The sequence below is a fragment of the Myiozetetes cayanensis genome, unplaced genomic scaffold, assembly GCF_022539395.1.
Source record: "Myiozetetes cayanensis isolate MyiCay16 unplaced genomic scaffold, myiCay2020 scf21, whole genome shotgun sequence".
Lineage (NCBI taxonomy): Eukaryota > Metazoa > Chordata > Aves > Passeriformes > Tyrannidae > Myiozetetes > Myiozetetes cayanensis.
This window is the reverse complement of record NW_026087423.1, coordinates 12982984-13003689: the sequence shown is the minus strand read 5'-3', so window position 1 is coordinate 13003689 and position 20706 is coordinate 12982984. Positions and strand designations below refer to the sequence as shown.

The window sequence follows — 20706 nt, the reverse complement described above, 5'->3', positions numbered from 1 at the left end:
CCCTGGGCACGGCTGCCGTGCCTGCACTGACGCCCTGTTTAAGGCTGAGCCCGGGCCTGCCGCATTATTTCTGAGCTAAGCCCTGGGCTGCCACCTCCCTGGGACTGGGACAGAAGTGCTGAATTTGTTTGCCAAAGCCCCATTTTTCTTTATTTCCTTAGGCTCTCCCCAAAGCAAACTGCACGTGCAGAGGGGCACCAAGAAGCAGCAGGGAGAGCTCTGTAAGGGCTGCTGGAGTGGGGACACCCAGGTTTGGTGATGGACGACGCCATTTTGGTGTCTCACAAGACCATCACCAAAATCCCCCAACACTGCAATGCAACTGGCAAAAAGGTATTTCCTGAAGGATGTAAGGGAAAGGTTTCCCTTTTTTCGCTTGGCACAAGCCAAAGAAAACACGAACCCTGTTTTCCCCACTACTGATGGCTTCTCGTCTCCAGCTGGAGCTGCACACCCCTGCTCTACCTCTGCTCCCATCCTGGCACTGCCCGAAGCACAGCTGGTGTGTCTCACTCTTCCCTAAGCTCTCAGGATATTGCATTCCTGACTGCTTGGCTTCTTGTCTTTCCCTCCTCTGGGCTTGGGAGATGTTAGCCCAGTGGATGCAGATCTGGTGGTGGAAGATCAGCCTTTGGAGTCCTTGGGCTCCCTGCGCCAACCCTCTGTCTAACTCGAGGTCACCAATAGCTAACTCCAAATATTTATGTTATCTATATAGGCTGGAATGGACAATTCCCACATGTTTATTTTAGGCAATAAAGCCGGCTTTTTAGGGAAGCACTAGAACTTTTTGACAAGGAACAGTTAATATTTTTGACAAGCGATTTGAGGATTCATTACAGCTTTACAGACTGGCTTTTTCCCTCACTCCATGATATCTTGGCTACTCATTTTATTGACTGGTCCAAGACTGGCCCCTGTTAACTGAGGTGGCTGCACACATCTCCTTCCACCAAGCTGCAGTAGCCCAAGGCATTTTGGACAAAAAGTAATGCAAGTGCAGGCACTGGTCTCCCTCCTTATGCCTTCCTGAGTATCTCTTTAAAAACAGGTTGTCTGAGGCAAGCAATGAGCCTTCCAAATGCCATCCTCTTCCTCCCACCATCATTTGTTTGCTAAATTCCACCCTTTCTCTGTGACTGAGGGAAGTCTCAAGGGAGACAGCCAAAAGTAGAATAAAAATGGTAAAAACGGCACAAAATGAAAGCTGAACAGTGGTAGAAATGCATAAAACCCAGGAAGTCCTTCTGTACCAGTTCTTTTAGCAGAAGGCAGCTCAGCTGGGGTGGCTTAAAGGAATAAGGCTGAATTAATTAGTTTCTCTGTTTAGGTAATAATACCATTAATCACGATGAACCATTTTGCGAGAAGGCTGATACTCGACACTGTGTAATTCCACAGGAATCCCACTGTAGAGCAGCATTATTGATGGGTCATCCTCCACAGGCGTGAGAGCAATGCCTCCTAACACAGCAAATGGCAAACCGCTGATTTTCGTTTAATATTCAGACCACCACCACATCAGTCATGATGAATTCTTCTGGCACCGGGGTGGCTGCAATAAGCAATCCTTCAGGAATGCCAGGGGAGCATGGCATTGATTTAATGCTCACTTTTTAAATGGTACACAGACCAAATGCTTCCAAAAGGTATGGTTCATTTTTGGTTGGTGTTTTTTTTTTTTGAACTGTGCAGTAACAACCTCCTTGCTCACACTTACCCGCATCAGGAAGATGCAGCTACGGGCTCTAACAGAGCTTAGGGAGGCTCATTTATGCAGGTCCACGTCAGAGGTGGTGTCAGGAAAGATCCCATGTTGGACACTGGCAGTGGGGAACTGCAATCCCCCTGAGCCAGCATTATGAATATCTTTCTGCTGAGTCCAACACGCTTTTCACATCCACCATGTGTTCTGTGTTCCTCCAATTTCAGCTGGGAGAGCAGGTGCTGATTTTTAATGCCTATTTTGTTTTAAGCCTCCTTTCATGAGATTAAGGACCCTGCTATTTTATTTCATTTTATTTTTTTATGCTCGGTAATTTAGTCACACGCAAACTTACAACCAGAAGCTGTAACATGCTGTTAAAGCACAGTCGCCCACCGTTAAATCAGTCCCTGAGCACGAGGGGGGCCTGGGGCACTGTTCCATCCCCCTGCAGATGGCTGCTCTCAGCCTGTGGGAGAAGCTGGGGAAGCAAATGGGAAGGCAAGTGGAGAACGGCGCTGGAGGCGATAACCTTCCCGCAGCGATGCCGGCAGCGTCATCCCCTCAAACGAGCTGCTGCACAGGGGCTGCGCTTCCTTTTCTGTCCTTCTTTCCTGCTGGCAGCAGATGTGGGATCAGCCCACGGTGTGCAGAGCCTGAGGTGCCCCAGTGTCGAGGGGTGAGACGCTGCAGAGCCGGAGGAGCACCCGCACTGCTCCCCACGTCCTGACTGCCACAGCTGCGGCCTCCGGTGCATCCGACGGGCCACGCTCCTTCTGCCGGGAAACATTCACGAGCAGCACCAAAACCCCTCTCCCAGCACCAGGGAAAGGTTCACCAGCAGCACCAAAACCCCTCTCCCAGCACCAGGGAAAGGTTCACCAGCAGCACCAAAACCCCTCTCCCAGCACCAGCCCCTCGTGCCAGCTGCCTCCTCCCGGCCGTCAATAAACCATTAGCCTCGAGTCAACAGCGCTGGCTACGACACACAAACACTCAACTGCCTTTTTCATCCAAAATCAATGTTGTATTTTATCTTCATTGATCTACAAGGAAACTGAATGTTTAAAATTACAGGGGGTGCAGGGGGGAGGATGGGGAGGGGGGGGAAACAAGAGTTACAGAGCCAAGAAAATAGTAGCGGATGGCTGAATTAACTAGAGAGAAAAAGCCCAGGATATATAAAACATGGACACTGAAAAATAAAATAAGGGAAGGGGGGATGGTACAGCAAGTAAAACATGGCAAAATTTACATATGGATGAAAAGTAAAATTGGAAATAAAAAATAAATCATGCCAAAAAGCAGTTCAAGGCAGAACCACACTGAAACAAACATTTGCTTATGGTCTTCATGTACTATAGATAATATATCAGAATTTCTTTTTTTTTTTAATCAACCATTAGACTTTTTTTTTTTTTTGCACTCCTAAAATTCTACTTTGTCTTGTATACAGATTCCAATAAGAACACTGCACAATTAGCACAAGGGGTCCACGGAAAATTGTCCTTGCTTGCCAGCGATCCTGCCCACAACACAAAAAAAGAGAAAAAAAAGGAAAAAAAAAATAAGGAAAGGGTCTGCCGCATGGTACTGTGCCAGTTCCATCTGCTTTTGCCAGCTTGAAAAGTAGGAAACCAAAATTCCCTTCCAGGAGCGTGTGTCTCTCTCTCTTTCCTTGACGAACTGTCCCTTGTGTTTGTACAAAAAAATTCAGTCTCTCTTTTTTTTTTTTTTAATTTTTTTTTTTTTTTTGTTAAACACAAGCATCCTTCTTCCTGTTCACATGCCATGGCCATTCTGTCTCCAGAGTTGTGAGTTGGTTGTTTTTGGGTTGGTTTTTTTTTTTTTTTGTGGTTTTTATTTTTGTTTTTTTTTTTTTTTTAAAACCTTCCTCCCCCCAACATCCACTAAGACCTGCCTCCAAGTTCTTGCATAGTTGAAGTATATATGCCGTACTTAGCTTTCTGAGTGTGAATTTCTGACTGTGACAAGAGTATGAGTTGTAACCATGTTAAGAAATAACCAGAGTGGTTCTAGAAACCATTTTTATAAAGTCTACCTATGTTAAGAATTTAATATTGGTGTACATTTATATTAACAGAATATTTACAGTTTGTTTTCTTTTTTTTTCTTTTTTTTTTGTTTAAAACAAGAAGTCAAAAAAAATTCCTCTTAAATTTCTGCATAATATAATAAGGCAAAAAACAAACAGTTTTGTACATTATTATTATTATTAATATTTTAATATATATCTGTAACTTCGGTTCCAAAGTACCAAGGTAAGTGATCAATTGGCCTCAGAAGGGAACCTCACAGTGGACTGTAAAACTACAGTATTTCCATAAATAATACTTTTAAGAAACCCTGGGTATTTTTTTCTTAAGGATCTGAGGCCTTTAAAATGCAAATTTAACTAAAAACAAAAGCAAAATTTCTTCTTTTTTTAAGTGAATAAAGAGCACAAAATTAAAAAAAATACAAATCCATTAAAAATGTTTCTCACATTTGGGAAAAAATGTACAAACTTGATATTCTCAACTCATTTTTTTTTTTTTTTTAGCACAGAAACAAAAAACAAAACCAAAAATCAATACCTATATATTAAATTCCCATTCTCAGCAACCTTCTTGTTGGAAAGTCCCCAGCCCCGTTATTTATGGAAATGTGCTTAACTTCTACAAATTTTACATTTAAAAAAAAAAAAAAAAAAGTTTACAGCAGTGCATTTTGTAAAAGGTTTGTTGTTTTCTTTTTTTGTTGGTTTTTTTTTTCCTGTTGTGGGTTTTTTGTTTGTTTGTTTGTTTGTTTGCTTGCTTGCTTGTTTTTATGTACAGGTGAGTTTAAAATTCGATGTTGGGGACTATCGTGCCTCTACTTCTTTGGGGTTCCTAGAGGGGGAGTAGTCCCTGGACTCTGAGTTTGTGAGTGGGGTAGTCCTGCGTGGGGAGGCAGGTCTGGTGCTGCTGGCTGGGACAAGAGGCGGTGGCGCGCTCAGCGCCGCGGTCGGCGGGTTCCTGTTCAGAATCCCGTTGTGCATGGCAGTGGATGGACTCAGTCTGGGGTAATGCATCCCGCTTAAATGAGGCATGAAGGATGGCACGTGTGCCAGGTGACTTTCGATGGGGGACGAGTGCAAGTGGTGCATTCTGGCACGCTCAAGTTCTTCCCGTAAGTGCAAGCGCTCCCGCTCCTCCACTTGCCGCAACCGCTCCTGCTCTCGGCGGGCCTCAAGAAGGTTTTCGTGGTTGTAGTCGTGTGGTTCCCTGTCCCTGTAGGATCGCTCGTGGTCGTAAAAGCCAGAGGTGGTAGGAAACCTATGGATAGGATCCGTCCGGAGCTGGAAGTCCATTCGACGGTGCAGGTCTAAGCTCCGGTAGGCATCTCGCAACGGGTCCCTCATCGGGTCCCAAGAAAAGCCAGGATGTGGCAGCCTCTCTCTTCCTGACAAAGGGTTCATGCCTATAAGCGGGGTCATCATCCTGCTGCGGTCCAGGACATTCATGTTGTTCATCTGGTGCACGCTGCCCATGGAGATGGGCATGGAGGCAGCCATTGAGTGAGGCAATGATAATCCATGGAGAGTCGGTGGTGGGGGATGGTCCACTGATCGGGAGTGCTGTGAAGGCTCAGACCCTACCACCAGCACGTCACTGTCTTCCTTCCTCTCCTCTTTGACTTTGATGTCATTCTTAATCTTCTGGAGGTCGCTGGGAAGCTCTGTCTTTCTCTCCATGTCCTTGCTCATTAGATTGGTAAGCTTCAGGCTCTCACTTAGTGCAGGTTTGCTGTATGGGGATACAGACTGGATCACTGGCTTTGTGTTGTCCTCAGAGGGTCTCTTTTCATGGCTTGGGGTTTCCTTCACTGGGGAACGGCTCTCTTTGATCTTGTGTTCCGCTATGGGCGGCTCTCGCAGCCGCTCCGGGTGCTCCCGCTCGGGTTCTTTGGACCTTTCCCTCTCCCCGAGGCTGACCTGCCTGATGGGATCACTGGAGGTCTGGCTGTTGCTGCGGATGAGATTGCTTATCTGATGTGTCACTGGAGCTGATGCCGGTGAGGATCTGTTTGAATGTCTGTTTTTATCCATGAGGTCTCTGCAAAAAGAGAGAAGGTACAGCCTTGGTTTTGTATGAACCAACATTCCTGTGATGTGGGATGTGCACAGAGCTCTGTCCAGCTTTAAACTTCAAGACTGCTTAGAAAATGATTTGGAAAGCTCTGCCAGCATCAGCTATAGCTGTGATGCTACACAAAAGGACATGCACTACTTCCCTTTACATACTAGGACAAACACCCATGAAACTGAGGAATCGACCTCTGTTTCAAGAGGTCCCGCTACGATGAACAAGGGGTTTGATGGCAACGTCCCCAGTTCAGAGAGGCACGAGGGTTTACATTTCAGCTGCACCTCTGCCTCTGAGCAAGTCAATTAGTCACAGTTAATCCCACCTCTTTGAGAGGGGAATAAATAATGCTCACCTTCTAAAAGCACTTAGCTCTGAATGAGAGACACTTTAACTGCAAAATATGATGGTGTGATTGAGAGAACTGCAATATGCAGCTGAGAGGCTCACTGACACCCAAGTTTTTAAGCTGGGTTTGCTTTCCAGAGCTGTAAGACCTGAGTACTGAAAGCTGGAGGTGTTTTGGGAAGTTGTGTAAGTATTTATCTCTTATGATTACATTTGCTAACCCAGATTTCTTCCTATGTGGTCGTCCTGATGGCTGGGCAAGGATGTGGTTTATGAAAACAGGGATGCTGGGGACAGCTTAAGCTGAATTAAGAGAAATGTAATAGAGCTGTTAACCCCTAGGTGAGCACTCCTGAGAGTAAAGTAACCTTGGTTTGCAAATGAATTCCACTAGAGCCAAGAAGGGAGCTTCCTATCCGTGCAAGGAGTGTCAGAGAATTTAACATTTGAAGCAAGATGATTTTCAGCCTATTGCTTCCATATAATCTTGTTCACAAGTACCGCCTGAAGATCTCATTAAAAGCACTCCAGGCAAGCTATGAACCCCCTAACACCAGTCAAGCACACACATCTAAGACTTGCAGGCTGTTATTGCCTACAAAGAAGTAGCCTGTTGGAGACAACTGGGCTCTGAAATACAAAGGGCTTCACATCTTTAAAATCATATAACTGGAAGCTAATGAAGTAACTATAGCCCAGGTGATACAGTCCTGTCGTCGTTAATAAGGGTTTGCCTACAATGCAATTTTTAAGATCAGTTTTGCTAATGGATTCGTGCACACTGCTCCAGATACAGGCATTTGCATTTTTATCTCGTTAATGTCCAGCTAACATTTGAATTCATCAGCATATCTGTACATTAATGAGAACTATGACTGTCTCCAAAGGACCCATCACAATGCTACCCTTCATGATTTCAGAATACACAGCAATCCTAAAGCAGCTGCATTGAAATCAGTGAAGTATTCCCTGAAAACACAGCAACACACTCAATTCCTCAGCCTGGTGCTTTTTATCAACCTACTAGCAGGGACTGGCTTATTTCCACAGAGGAAAAAATCCTAAAAGGCAAAGAGCTTTTTTTTTCCTTTGTGTGTTGGTTGTGCTTATCCGAGGAAAAGGCCTATCAGCTGCTTTTAGGGACAAGCAACACTTCAGAAAGATTAGAAAAAATACAGAGGAAAAACAGCCCCAGAAGGAAGTGCTCAGAGGTCCAGGCTGCTCACCTCTCTTTGTCTCTGTCGTCTTTGCTCAGAGAAAGATCCCTCTTCTCAGGCTCCCGCTCCCTGTCCCTGTCCCTGTCGTGGTTTGTCACCGAGGAGCTTCGCTCCGAATCCGTGGGCTTGGGCCACTGCGGAGGTGTCGGGAAGGACGGCGGGGTCCGATGGAGTCTGTTCCATGGCTCGTGGGGATTATTGAAATTCTGCAGGTTTGGGCCATCTTTGTGGGTAAAAATGTTGTTGTGAGCTGGAACAGCAGCAGGGGGGAGGAAGAGTTAAAAATAATTCCGACCGAGTGATTACAAAGACATTTTTCACAATGCTAATCACAACCAGAACTGTCCTTTCAAGAGTTTTTAATGGTGAGGGGGAGCTTCTGGCAAGTGGACACAGATAAGGCCAACACCGGGTGTAAGATCCACCAGCTCTCTTAAGGCTGTTGGTGGAGGAAGCTTTAACCATCCATCTCAGAGATGACTGAAAACGCCCAGCTTCTCTTCTCCCCCCACCCCAGGCCAGGGTTCCAGCACAAAAGCAGTATTTTTCCTCAGCTCCTCTCACTGGCAGAAACTTTAATTTCTGGGTAGTTACAAGCAATCAGCTGCCTGCAGCTGAGGATTCAGGGATGTTTTTGTTAACGAAACCAGACTATTTGGTGGTATGTATGCATGTGTATAAACATAGAGCTTGGCTGTAAGGCTTTTCAGAACAGTCACTTGGTTTTCCTCCATCCATCTTCAAGCTGATTCCTGTTGCACCGTGAGATGCATAAGCATACTCTCTTATGTGTGGCTCTCAAGCATGTTTTGCCTACAGGTAGCATGTTTTTGAAGTAAAATTATTTTGTACAGGTAATTTAAACTTCAGACAGTGGTTACAGAGGAGGTCTATGTGCTGAATAAGTATCAGTAGCTGTTCCACGATGCGTCTTCGCTGCTGAAGGGTGTTACTTTAGGTGCCCACAGGGTCCCAGAGCTCAGTGGGGTCTTGCAGCTCCAGCACCTCTCCGAGCACACAAGGTACCAGCCTTGAGCAGTGAGGAGACAGAGCACAGCTACTGATCCGTGTGACACGCAGAACAGCTCCCACCGCAGAGACCTGGAAATCTTAGGTGCAGTGTTTTCAGATAGGAGAATGGAGGTTAGGAATTAAACTTCTTTAAAAACTACCACCAGCTGCTGTAAATATTAGCATGTGGCTTTTCTGGAAGGGATGTTTGTCTGCAGTAACCCAGCCAGTACTTACTCAGAGCATGACTGCCTAATCCTCCAAAGGCATTGCTGCCTAAGTTCCCAAGGCCGCTGAAGGTGCTTGACCTGCTAAATGGATCTGGAAAGGCAAACAGGGATTTAGCAGGCATTTAGCCAAGAATGTTGGAGAATGAAACGCAACCCTCCCCTTCTTAACGGTCTGAATCCAAGTAGGATTAGGCCAGACTTTAAGCTGATCCTTCTCATTGCAAGGTTCTTTGCACAGAAAATTCCCATCATGTTAAAATGGAGAAGGGATTCAGTGCTCACTCTGCAAACAGGTGCTGTAATAAACTTTTGTATGCCAGTCAGAAGCGAGCTAGAAATTAAGGTCTAATAGCTGAAATTAGGGTGGCTGCTGCTGAGCTATAACTCTCCTTTCTTATCAGTACTAATAGCAGAAGCACTGCAATTGCCTTGGAAGAAGAATCTCAGCAGGCTCCTCGGCCAGCACACTGAGGGGATGCATCATCTTGTTTCTGCAAACAATTTTCTACTCTTTTGGTAATATTGCACAGAGACAGTTCTAAGCTAATTGCTAATGACATCCATCCTTATGCCAACTAACTTTGTCCTGTTTGTGCCAAAACCCTCTCCCATGACAGCTTCCTTCATCCCAGCGGTGGTGGAAATAATAGCCCAGTCTTGGAATCTACTACAACAAAGGAATGGGAGGTTTGTATCCTTCCAGGCAGAGGATTTATCTTGCCTTTCCTAGCCAAGTATCTGACTATTTGGCTATTGGCACTTTATAAACAGTCCTGCCTTCTTTTTTCCCCCCCCCAGTAAATGTGCCCATCACCAGAAGAGGTTCCTCTCTGAGAGTTTATAACCCAACTCTGGTTTCTCCAGAGACAGCTATGTGTTAAATCTTACCAGTGTACTTGTTTTCTTTCCTATTGGTCTTTAAGCAACTCCTCCTTCTGCCCACTGGCTTTTTGACTGTCCCTTTAAAGTCTTTAACTTCCCATGTTAGAGGAGATATGTTGCTCTCCACTTCCTCACATGTATCATGATATTTAAAATATCAAGGCAAATGGCACAAATAGCTTGGATCTTTGAGCAAACAACTATTTGCTTATTTACTTATTTTAAAATAGATGTTCTTGCCCTTCCTCTTTGATATTAAGTAGTTGAGTGACTCGGTAGAGATAGTTAATTTTGACAGAATGTTCAGGAATTGATGTAAATCTGGGTATTTGCAACAGAAAAAAGTCTACTAGGTCATGTGGCATGCCACATTTACTGATTGGATGAGTGTTACTAAAACATTAATCAACAGAGCTTGAACTTTAATTGGCAATGAGCTGCTTGTGAGCTTCTAAAATGAGGAAATTTGAGAAAATCAGGCTCTACTTACTGCCAATTAGGAAACTGAAAGGCTGGCAAAATGTGCAGAACAGCTATCTGCCAGGAACTGTTCCCTGAACTCTTTTAAAGAGCATAGCCAAGAACTTCCATCGGTGGGAAATGGTATGGGAGGAGCCCGTTTTAGGCTGAGGCTTGTCTGAGGTACCTTTGCATAAACTTCCCTCACTTCCTTGGGCACCTTCAGCAGCACAGAAGGGCTCTACTGCTCCCATTTCAGCTGCTGTGCAGTGCCCCTGCAGTGACAGATGTGACTGCTCTGCAATGCCCTCTTCTCTTGCAGGAGGGGGTCTGCCAATCTTGCCCCTCTCCCCTGGGGGAGCGTGGGGGGATGTGCTGGGAGCTGGCAGGGGTTGAGCAGCTTCTGGATCCTGAGGCAGTCTAAGCCTTTCCCTCCCGCAGTGCCACAGTGCAGGACCAGGCTGGAGAGCCAGGAGTGGCTCACAGGAACAGGAGGTGAAGGCAGGGTTTACTTACACTTACCTGCCAAGTGGTTCGTAGGCAGGAAACTGCTGTGGTGAGGGGAAGGACCGAAAGGGGTGGTGGCTGGATGTGTCGCACCTGTGAGAACAAGGTCCTGTTTTAGTTCAGGGGCAAGACTCCCTGCACACACAGGGGTCCTGACCATCACATTCAGCAACTGGATGCAAAGGCCAGATTTTAACACAGCAAAGGCAGGGGGAGACCCCAAACACCAGGCAGGATTTCTCCAGGAGCCCTCTGAAGCAGCCCCTGGGCGCTAGGAGGCAGGAGGAGACCTTGCACTGAGCGCTGCTGCTCACCTGTGGTAATGAGGAAGCCAATCTCTTTGTCTGACATTTTCAGTCATTACTCTGTGTTTACATTAAAAAGGGTCAGCTCAGGTTATGGGCCCAGACAGAAGGTGCTTGGAAGTGACTGATTAGAGTCTATATGAAACACCAGGTAATGACAGGCACGCACGGAACATCAATCATGCCTCTCCCATGGGAGCTCCATCTACGCTCTCACATCTGTCTCTGCATCCACAGGCTCCCCCTGTGGTATTTTCTTCCCTTTCCTAGACACTGCTCATTGCCATGGTGCTTTGCTTCCTCGTGGGAAAGGAACACCACTGCTGAGCAAACCTTCAGATTCTGCCTGGATGCAAACACAACTTCTGCCTCCCTCGCAGAAATCAAGACCTGCCACACCTGTGCATTAACTGTCTCATTTTGTTAGAAACTAGTAATTCCACATAATGACAGAAGCATCATTTTCCAGAGGACCTGTTAAGTCATGTGCAAAATACACCAACGTCTACATAAAGCTTTACAGTGCTCGTCTCCTATACCTTGTTAGTATAAATGTAACTTCCCTTAATACTGGGAAGAATAACAGGTAAAATCCAGCAAACATGAGCAGCCATGTGGCCAGAACATGAGCAGACTATGAAACTGGAGAAGGAGACAGAGCTGTGTGTCCCTCACCAGCTTGGGCACCTCAAACCTAAGCAGCCAGAAAACGAGTTGAGGAAACTTAAGAGAGGCCACAGCCAGGAGGCCTATCTAGTACCTATCTATAAACATTCTGACTGCTCCAATGCTTCAAGACGGATGGAGACTGTCATCTTCCTAATCCTTTAAGATTTCAGAAGGTGTGTAATGGATGGGAGATTTCTTCAAAGGAGACGGCTTACAAACTCAACTACACGGGCTGATAATAAAAAATCCTCCGGAGAAGGCCGGGAGCAGCTCTGCAGGCTGTCAGGCAGTTATTAAATATAGCGTCTGCCAGGCAGCCCAACATCCGTCCTGGAGACAGGTGGCCCTAAGATAACTTATGTCTCCCCCAGTAACCAGGCAATGCAGCAGAACCAATGATTCACAGCGAGTGCACACGTGCTCGATAAGGCGAAAGGAATGCCTCGGATATTGCGGAGCAGAAGATTTATTCATCTCCACGTTGCAGCGGCAGTGTTTGCTCACGTTGATAGCGCTCTTTACCCGGATTTACTGAGCGATGCCTCTTGTGATTAATACACTCACGGACAAGATGTTGTAAGGTTGTTTATCTCTGGTGAAAGTTTTCTATTAATTTGCTTTCTCTAATGTTTCTGTTCCATGCTACTGACCCTCTTGCTTTTATGAATGAAAAGCTCACATCTTTTAAGAGAAAAAACTCCAGATACCAACTGGAGCGGTGCTTTTCTGCTTGTCAGGGTAAACTCTGCCCAGAACAGCCTTCAGTAGCAAAACCAGGCATGAGACAAGGTCCTCGTAATGACAACACAGGACAGACTGAGGACAGTGATAAGGATGCACCTGCCATAGGAAAACAGCCAGAGGATTGTAAATAAGCTGTGCTTATGCACCCAAGTAGATGCAATAAATATCTTGGCCCTGTACTATCAAAGTACCTTTATAGAGACTGAAATACAGGGTAGCACCCTACAATGTAGAGCTGGCACCAGCACTGATTGTATCTCCTAGAAACGTGCATTTGATGCTTCAGAATTTCCATCCACAGACAGAGCAGAAAGACAGACTGAAGCACTGCTGGAGCTCCTGAAAGCTATCTGACACCTGCATTTGAAACCCAGTTCTCACAGAAATGCCAGCTTGATCCTCCTCTGTTGCTTTTCTGTCTTGATGGGACAGAATTCAAACCAGTTCTAACCTCATTCATTTCACCAGCTTGAACCAAGGCTGCACATGACCATGTCTGCAGTCAGGGTGGTTGTGCAATACTGCATCATAAAACCAGAGTAACACTAGGGAAGAAAATTTCATTATCTGCCAATTAACTACATACATAAAGAGCTAAGTCACATCTCATCAACTGATACAGCTCATTCAGAATACAGACTTTAGCATCTCAAGCACAGGAAAAAAAATAAAGAAGTCGAGGGGGATGGTTAAGCCTGGGAACAGAATGAAACCAACACTTGGCATTTGGTAGACTGACATCCACGTGAATCCACAGTGACCTCCTCCTAAACCAGAATGTCAGAGTTGCAGTCTCCCACAGTCAGAGTCAGCAAGCACAGCACAGTGAAGCTTACTGCCCTTTGCTAATTGCATAATTGTAATTACTTCTCCAACAGATTGGAAAGCAATTGATCAATGTGAACTGTATTTAATTCTCTGGTTTTATTTTTTTTTTTAATCCAATATATACCATTTTAAGCCCTAGAGTTTGCTGGGACTTTGTAACACACAGGGGAATTTTCTATTTAAAAACCAAACACTTCACAAATACACCTTCTGTGATATTTTCTACACTGTTATTGAAGTTTTCCTCTTACAAAAAAACCCTTGTTTTCAGAAAACAAACAGAAACTTGGTGAGTGGAGGAGCCGAGAAGAACATGGCAAATATAAAAGCAAGAAAGAGACTGGGGCCACTTCCAATCCTGTGCAATGGAAACATTTTCAAGTGTTTTGTCAAAACTGCTTTTAAAAATCACTCCATAGCCTATTAATCAGGCACATAAGAACCAGCTGCACAGGCATGAACGTAAGCCAAGTGCTGCAGCTCAGTGACGTGCAGAGGATCCTGCACTGGAGGTGGTGGCAGAGCCCCGGTCACAGCGGTGGCCAGAGTGTCCACACCCCTCTGAACCAGCCTTGCCTGCTCCTATTTTCGAGGCATATGTAGCTGTAGGGACACACATGGCATATACTGACTGTTTGTTGGGTATTTTTTTTCAACAAGTAACGATCTCCCCTTACCTGTGGTAGAAAACAGAGGCCTGGCAAGATCTTGTGGGTAATGGAAGCCTGGAAACACTCCAGGGGCGGGAGGTCTGCTGAACAGGTCAAGTTTACCACCTATCTCTAGCTTGTGGGGATCCAGCTGCATCTGCTGTCAAATGACATAAAAACAACCTCGTTATAGACTTCCTTTTTTCTGGGAGAGAAAGAGAGGGAGTTAAGGCTCACTCCTCCTCGGCCCTGCCAGGGAGAGTTAGCGAGAGTGGCAGCCGTGTCTGCGGTCACAGCCGTGCTCTGACAGCGTCTGGAGGGCCATTTCGCTCGGCAGCCCCTCGGCTCCGGCCCCATCCACACGGGTAAGGTCTGCAGTGAGCCCAGCCCCTGAGCACACGCTGGAGCACGGAACATGAGACACCAAGTGTTCTGCACCCCGGGATCAGTCGGTGCTCTCAGCCTGACAAAAAATGCTCTGCAGGCAGAAAGCTGCCGACAGAAGTCTTGAGAGCTGGGTGATGGACCCGTCTGCTTTGCTTCTCCAGTTTGAAAGAGAGAGACGTGCCCACACCGTGCCCTTCCTGCAGCCAGTACAGCTCAGTGTGCAGGCAAGGGGCAAAGGATAAAGAAAGCCATGAGGCTCCTCCAGAGGCTATTTTTATCCTTGCCCTGTAGAAGTGAGCACGGCCAGGACTGCACCTAAGTCACAGAAGTCTCTCAATAGCCTAAAGGTTACAGATTTGCTTATAAAAATACATGGGCACACACCACTTGCAGAGGCACTGCTGACAGTGCACCTACTCAAAAAATGAATAGTCTTCATTAATGGGACAAAAAAACTACAGCAGGGGCTGGCTATGAAAAAATAAAACCTACATAAACTCCCTTATCAGCTACTCCTCCTGCCACAGGGAGCCTGTAATAGCTCACCAGTATACCTGTGTCCTGTTACCTCTCGAATTTTAACCCCCTCCCTCTGCCCAACATCACAGCAGTGCAGGAAGCCCCACAGCCTCTAACACTGCAGCCATCAATCTACTCCCCTGCTCTGTGCTTTGTTAGTATGTTCTTCACTGTACTGGCCATTTCATTCCCTCCTCCACAGGAGGCACCAGTGCAGAAGGGAAATGACATTAAACGTGTGTGCTTTGTAAAAAAAATGGACTTGGGGAAAAATTATTCTTCCCCTCACTTTCTTCCTCTCTTTCTGGCTGTGCACTTAGTATCTACTGCTCATTCTGCCACCCTTCAACCCAGCTCCTTTGCCCTCAGATAAACTTTATGGTTGCTACAATAAATGTTAAAAGAGTGTAAGTATTAGTTAATCAATACAGGCAAGCTTGAGAATCACCACAGTAACTGTTTCCTGCCCATTACTCACTAAAATACAATCTGTCAGCTAAAAGACTTGGCTTTGTTCCAGAAACTGTCTGAATTACCTTCATCTTCTGCTGGTGATGGTAGATCTGCCAGGCGATCTGTACATGAACTGCACACCACTTCCCCGGTTTCTGCAATGGAAAGCACAAGAATTTAGATTAATTTATACGTTAGCAATCTACATCAGACAGAACATTTCATTTCCCTCACTGTCAGCCAGGCAGCTAAGCAATGAGAAAGGCTGATTACTGAAATGGCACAATGGGTGATCAACATTTTCTTCTGTACTGCAGCAGATGATGTTTAAATTAAGAAGGAAACAGGAAGAATGTGGGATATCTTCCCCATCTCAGGGACATCTGAGATCCCTGCCTTGTTCTTTCCTACTTGCACTCCCCACATCATAAACTGAAATGAATGGCAGCAAAGAACACTATGCCATGCTTAAGAGAAAGCAACGAATGGTTCACAGTTCTGCTTCTGAAAAGAGCCCTGTTCATTCATCCCTGCTGCACTGCAGGCTAAGTCATGCGTGGTTATTATGGCTACTCGCTTTTGGGGAGGAAAAGGGCTCAGACAAACAATCACCAGGATGAGCAGTGCCACAGCTGAACAAGTCACTGTTTTCAGCTGAGCTGTGGTACTCACTGTAGGGTGTTTATGTGGAACATCAGAGGCTCATTGACCTAAGCCACCATGAATCTGTTCACTGGTGAATGGCTGCCCATGGCACAGCCATTTATTTCTGTGACCCTTATTTCATACCGTGAACTATTAATGCACATAAATAGATGCAAAATAAGGCTGGGATTCAACCTAAACGTTATTAATCAGAAGCAGTGAAGAGCCAGCGATGACATTTTGCTTCAAGTGAAGGATGAGCGTGAAATTTTCTACTGGACATGTTAAATTTCAAAAGCAAGCACGTGCACGATACTCAAAGCGTCTGTGTATAAAATATGTATATAAAATCCCCCACAAACCTTACTTACTCTTACTGGAGGCCTATAAGGGTCTGACACCTATGGAAAAAGCAGAAATAGAACAATCAGTCTTTCTGAAACTAGCCAATGTACAGAAAGGTGGGGAACTTCCTTCCTCTGAACAAGTAAAAGCATTTAGAAAGCAATGTTCCACAGAAGTCCCCTGTGACACGGGAAACCTAAAAGGCTTAAAGAAGGCTTAAAACTTCTCTTTCATTCCTTGAACCAAACTCAGCAGAATTTTATGATAAACAAAGCAGCTTCATGCCAGCAACTGAACAGTGCCAGTGCTTTTCTGAACCTTGTAATCGGTCTGAAATGGAGCGCATAAACCCGCTCTCCAAGCAGTGCTCAGGGGAAAGGTACTGAAGGGGTTTCCTGCCCCATTTCCCTGTGACTTTGTTTAAAGAAGCCAATACATCCCTTTGAATTCACGACTGGTGGAGGCTACTGTCTCACCAGAAAAAGGAACTTCTGTCCTGACTGCACGTTCTGAGCCTAGAGGCCAATCTGCTCACCAGCTTGCTCTCCCTTTTCTTAGGAGCAATCCCCACATTTACTGTAAATCCAGGTAAGCTGAAAGGAAGGTTATATATTGTTGCCTACCCCTGGAGTCTTCTGCAGCAGCGTGTGGTGGACTGTGCCTGGTCTACCTGCTACATCAATAGGGTTTGAAGTCTGAAAGACAAGAATAGAGTGTGAATAATACTGTATCACACCAGCAGTACATTTAACATCTCTATCTGATGTTAACAGCATTAATTAGTCCATGTTTGCACTGTGCTCTGAGCACGCATATTGCTACATTAGTGCTAAATGTTATCTCTTACTGACAGCCAACAGCATTTAACCACTGTCATCTATTATTACTGAGCAGCAGCAACAGTGTTCCAGTAGCACCCCTAAGCCCCACTGAAATCACACCCCGTTGAGCTATGCAGTGTGCAAGTGCATGGGAAGAGACAGGCCCTGCCCCAGAAGCTTGTTCTTCAGACAAAACAGGCAGGAGGTAGGAAGAGGATGAGAGAGATGGCCTGCCTCCCTCTGTGTTTCAGGCAGCAACCAGTACAGCAGTCAGGAACAGAACAACTCCAGCATCCTGGTCCCACGAATATTCCACCCACTGGACCATGGCCCCTCTCTGACTGGGGCCAGGTAACACGATGCCTACACCAGCAACAGCCCATCTATTTGCTTCGACAAGGCAAACCGAGAAACCTTAGAAGGTGCTTGTGGGTCTTTTATAGCTTTGCATTGTTTATCCCATCATTTTCCAGCAAGAATTAAACACCTCATTGAACGAATCCCTGTTCCTCCTCCTCCGGATCCCACCTGTTGTCCTGTCCTAGATGATCCCCAAGAACTCATTTATCCTCTCACTCCGGCATTCTTCCATCTCCCACTCCCAGAGCAACTGCACCTGGTGCCTCTGCACAGCTGAACGTGGAGGGGTTAAACCTCCCTCCCCAGGAGATTATTTAGCTCACATTTTAGGTCAAATTATGGGAGATTTCAAACAGTACGAGGCATGAGTGTGATCATGGGCGTGGGAGGGAAGATAGGTTTTAATTTGTCTAAGGCTACATAACTTCCAGACTCATTAAAAACAGAATTCTCCTGTGTGTGTGTGTGTGTAGGTAAGTCAATGCACTCCCCAGGCAGATCTGAGCTCTCAGGGCCTCTCTGACAGCTGAGGTATATATAAGGTGGCAAATAAGTTACAGCTATCACGCAGGCAAGAGCTTTAAGATCACAACATGTTAATAGCATGGTGTCATCCTGTCCCTTTGTCCCCTGGAGAAAGACGTGAATGCCTCCTCCAGCGAAGTAAACCGAATACTTCTGACCTTTTCAAGTTCTTAGCTTGTGAGAAATGGCCTTTGGGAAACTCACTGAGAAGTTCACCGTCAGCCTGGATTTATGTGCAGTGGACTTGCACAGCTGTAGGCAACTGACATGGGAAGGGGAAAAACAAAACCAAGACCTCTGCTTTGGAAAGCAAGAAGGGCAGGATTCAGCGTGCCAAAACCAAGTCAGCAGCTCTGTAGTGATTATGGAGGCTTTAGTCAAACAGCTTGGGAGGGAGAGAGCATGGAAAAAAGATGCAGTAACAATGATTGGAGAGGCTTTGCCTAGCAGCTGAGCTCTGTCTCCTCTAGGAAACTATAAAATAACGTGCCAAAGTGGCAGATCCACTTTTTAACCTATCCCTCTCTTTTCCAGATGCTAGATTGTATGTAAATACAGCACTGTCCAGAGATCAAGTGATGTCAGTGATTAACCATGGCACCAGAGTGTGACCTTGCACTGCTTAAACTCAAGCTAGCAAATGTTGGATGTATCTATCATTAAAATGAATGAAAAGCTAGTTATAACACAGCACTAGGAACTGCTCAAAAATGTAAAGGGTCTGTGCTCACTTTTTCTTTCTCGCCATGTAACTGCTTCTCCTTGGCCTAATGGAATATATTCTACAGTGAGGTGGAATCTGAGTAGCTCTGTAATGAAGATGGAAAGCAGAAGACCATGCCATCGGTGCACCAGCAGCTCCTCATTAAGAGGAAGCAGCCTTATGGCAAAACACAGCCCTAGCTGCGTGCTGGCAAAATTTGGCAATTCCATCTTATTTGTGCAAGTGGCAGATCAAGTTCACACCCTGACAACTCGGGGTCTGTAGGGACTCCCTGGCATCCCTTGTAAGAATAACAACAATTAACACTGGCAGACAAACTCCATCAAGGGATGGCTGTGTTCTGTCCCTCTTCCTCCCTCTGCTTTGGTGAACTGATCCTTTCCTAGGCCTGCAGCCACCACATACAGAACTCCCACTTGGTGGGCACTGAGGAAATGCTCCAGCTTCCATTAAAAACACTAAGTTAAGGGGGAAGGTTGTAAGAAGCCTTATTTGCAGCACTTGCTAATTACTGACTTGCACAGACTGCTGAGGGAAGCACATCCCACAGACCTGCCTGGCATGGTTATGGAAATCCCCTTCCAAATGCAAACAGGAGCGACCTGGCTACAGTGCTGGCCCTTCAAGCCTTCTAACACAGGAGCAGAGCTCAAGGAAATGCAGTCTGAGATAAGAAACCTCTGAAATCACAGCATGGGAGGAAGCTAAACATGTCACCTGACAAAGGAAGTAAATGCCCCATTTTCAAACAAATACCGTGTAGATACAACACGTTTTTTCTTGTTTGGAGAGATTTAACAGTTCTGCACATTTAAAAATAGTTAATAAAAAGAACACGTCTGGGAGGGGGAAAAAAAGCAGTGCACACCACAGAATTCGCCAAAAATGGGGGTTATCATGGCAACATTTCCAAATGCCAATCAGTGCTAGTTGTAATGACATGTTACAGCTGCAGTGCACCTTTCAAACACATTATCTCAAAGAAGCTTGCAGGCATTAATCAACCCTTCTAAAACCCATTGCAAGATAACTTTATAGATGAGGAAGCTGAGGAACAGAAGGTTTAAGCGACTTGCCCAAGGTCAGACAGTGTTGGAGCTGGGAATAAAAATTCAGCCCCTTCAAATTGCTCTATCCATTTACAGCAGTCTCTCCCTATTGTTCCCACACTTGTGCAGTCAAATTCTCATTGCTTTTTTTCCGGGAATAAACACAGTTTCTCTTTTGCAATCTCAGACCATTGGATTTATAAAATGATTTGGGACTCATTGGTCTATTACGAGCTGTAAATATTTCAATCCAATGATGCACTGACTGTATGCTTCTCCTCCAGTTTCAGCTGACCTCCCAAGTGAACCACTATAGCCTTTTCCAAGGAAGGATCTGCAGTGCCGAGAGAAAATTTCTGCTCAAGTGTTGGCTGCTTTGTGCACAGGATGCTCACAGTTCTGCGGGGTGATCTTCCAACCCTGTGCTGCCTTTCTGCGGGTTCAATCATGTGCCACAAAATCACCAGAGACACCACTCTGAACACAGTTTCTCTCCCAGCAAAAGAACAAAAGCCTTCAGAAGAAGAAGTTTGTACCTTCGGTTGAAATGCTCCCTGAAGTGACCCAAAGGGACCTGAATGTGGAAGCATGGGTGGCATTCCAGGCATTGCTGGAGGATAGGTTGGAAAGAACTACAAAAGAAAAAGAGATGCTTATGTCACAGGACGACTCGAACAATGATGGAGGTAGGTGCCAAGCCTGGCACACACAAAAATAGTACTGTGCTGAACAAGTGCCACAGTGAAAACACACGCTAAATTTGCTTTTGGAATTTTTAAGAGCAAAGCCAAAACTTGGAAAACGCACTCATCTGATGAATTTTCTAGATAGTGCTGAACGAGTGTGCCTTTAAAAATTGTGGACTACTGCAGGAAGCACAGAGCATAATTTGGGGTTTATGTTCCCTTTTCGTTAACTTTGCATTTTTCTGCAGTTGCAAACAAATTGATCCTGTTTTGAAATGTGACTTGCTTTAATTTTCAAAGCAAAAAAGAACCACAAGATGCTGCACTGCACTCTAACCACAGGCAGCATGCACACCAACTTGTAGTTGTGTAGGCTGGGTTAAATTTTGCTTAGGCCTCTCCTGAGCACATACAGCAGTTTTTCAAGTCCCAAAACATGTCATTTTTGTGCTTTGGAGCAGTGGGGAGCACCAGGAAGAAACCACCAGTCTGACTTACTCCTGTGACCTG

The 20706-nt window shown here is 45.5% G+C and overlaps 1 protein-coding gene across 18 annotated transcripts in view; it reads right to left on the bottom strand.

Moving 5' to 3' along the window:
* Positions 1-2710: 2710 nt before the first annotated feature.
* Positions 2711-20706, bottom strand: part of FBRSL1 (fibrosin like 1) — a 492731-nt gene continuing 474735 nt past the window's right edge. For 7 of the 18 annotated variants that reach the window (XM_050318783.1, XM_050318792.1, XM_050318784.1 and 4 more), the window contains 9 exons: positions 20047-20142; positions 16655-16726; positions 16049-16087; positions 15125-15196; positions 13710-13842; positions 10502-10579; positions 8646-8729; positions 7407-7647; positions 2711-5802 (listed from right to left, as the gene is read on the bottom strand). In XM_050318783.1, the coding sequence (XP_050174740.1) occupies positions 4569-5802; positions 7407-7647; positions 8646-8729; positions 10502-10579; positions 13710-13842; positions 15125-15196; positions 16049-16087; positions 16655-16726; positions 20047-20142 (2049 nt within the window). In that variant the 3' untranslated portion in view covers positions 2711-4568. The remainder of the gene's footprint in view (positions 5803-7406; positions 7648-8645; positions 8730-10501; positions 10580-13709; positions 13843-15124; positions 15197-16048; positions 16088-16654; positions 16727-20046; positions 20143-20706) is intronic. The other 11 variants (XM_050318786.1, XM_050318801.1, XM_050318800.1 and 8 more) reach the window with 7 other exon arrangements.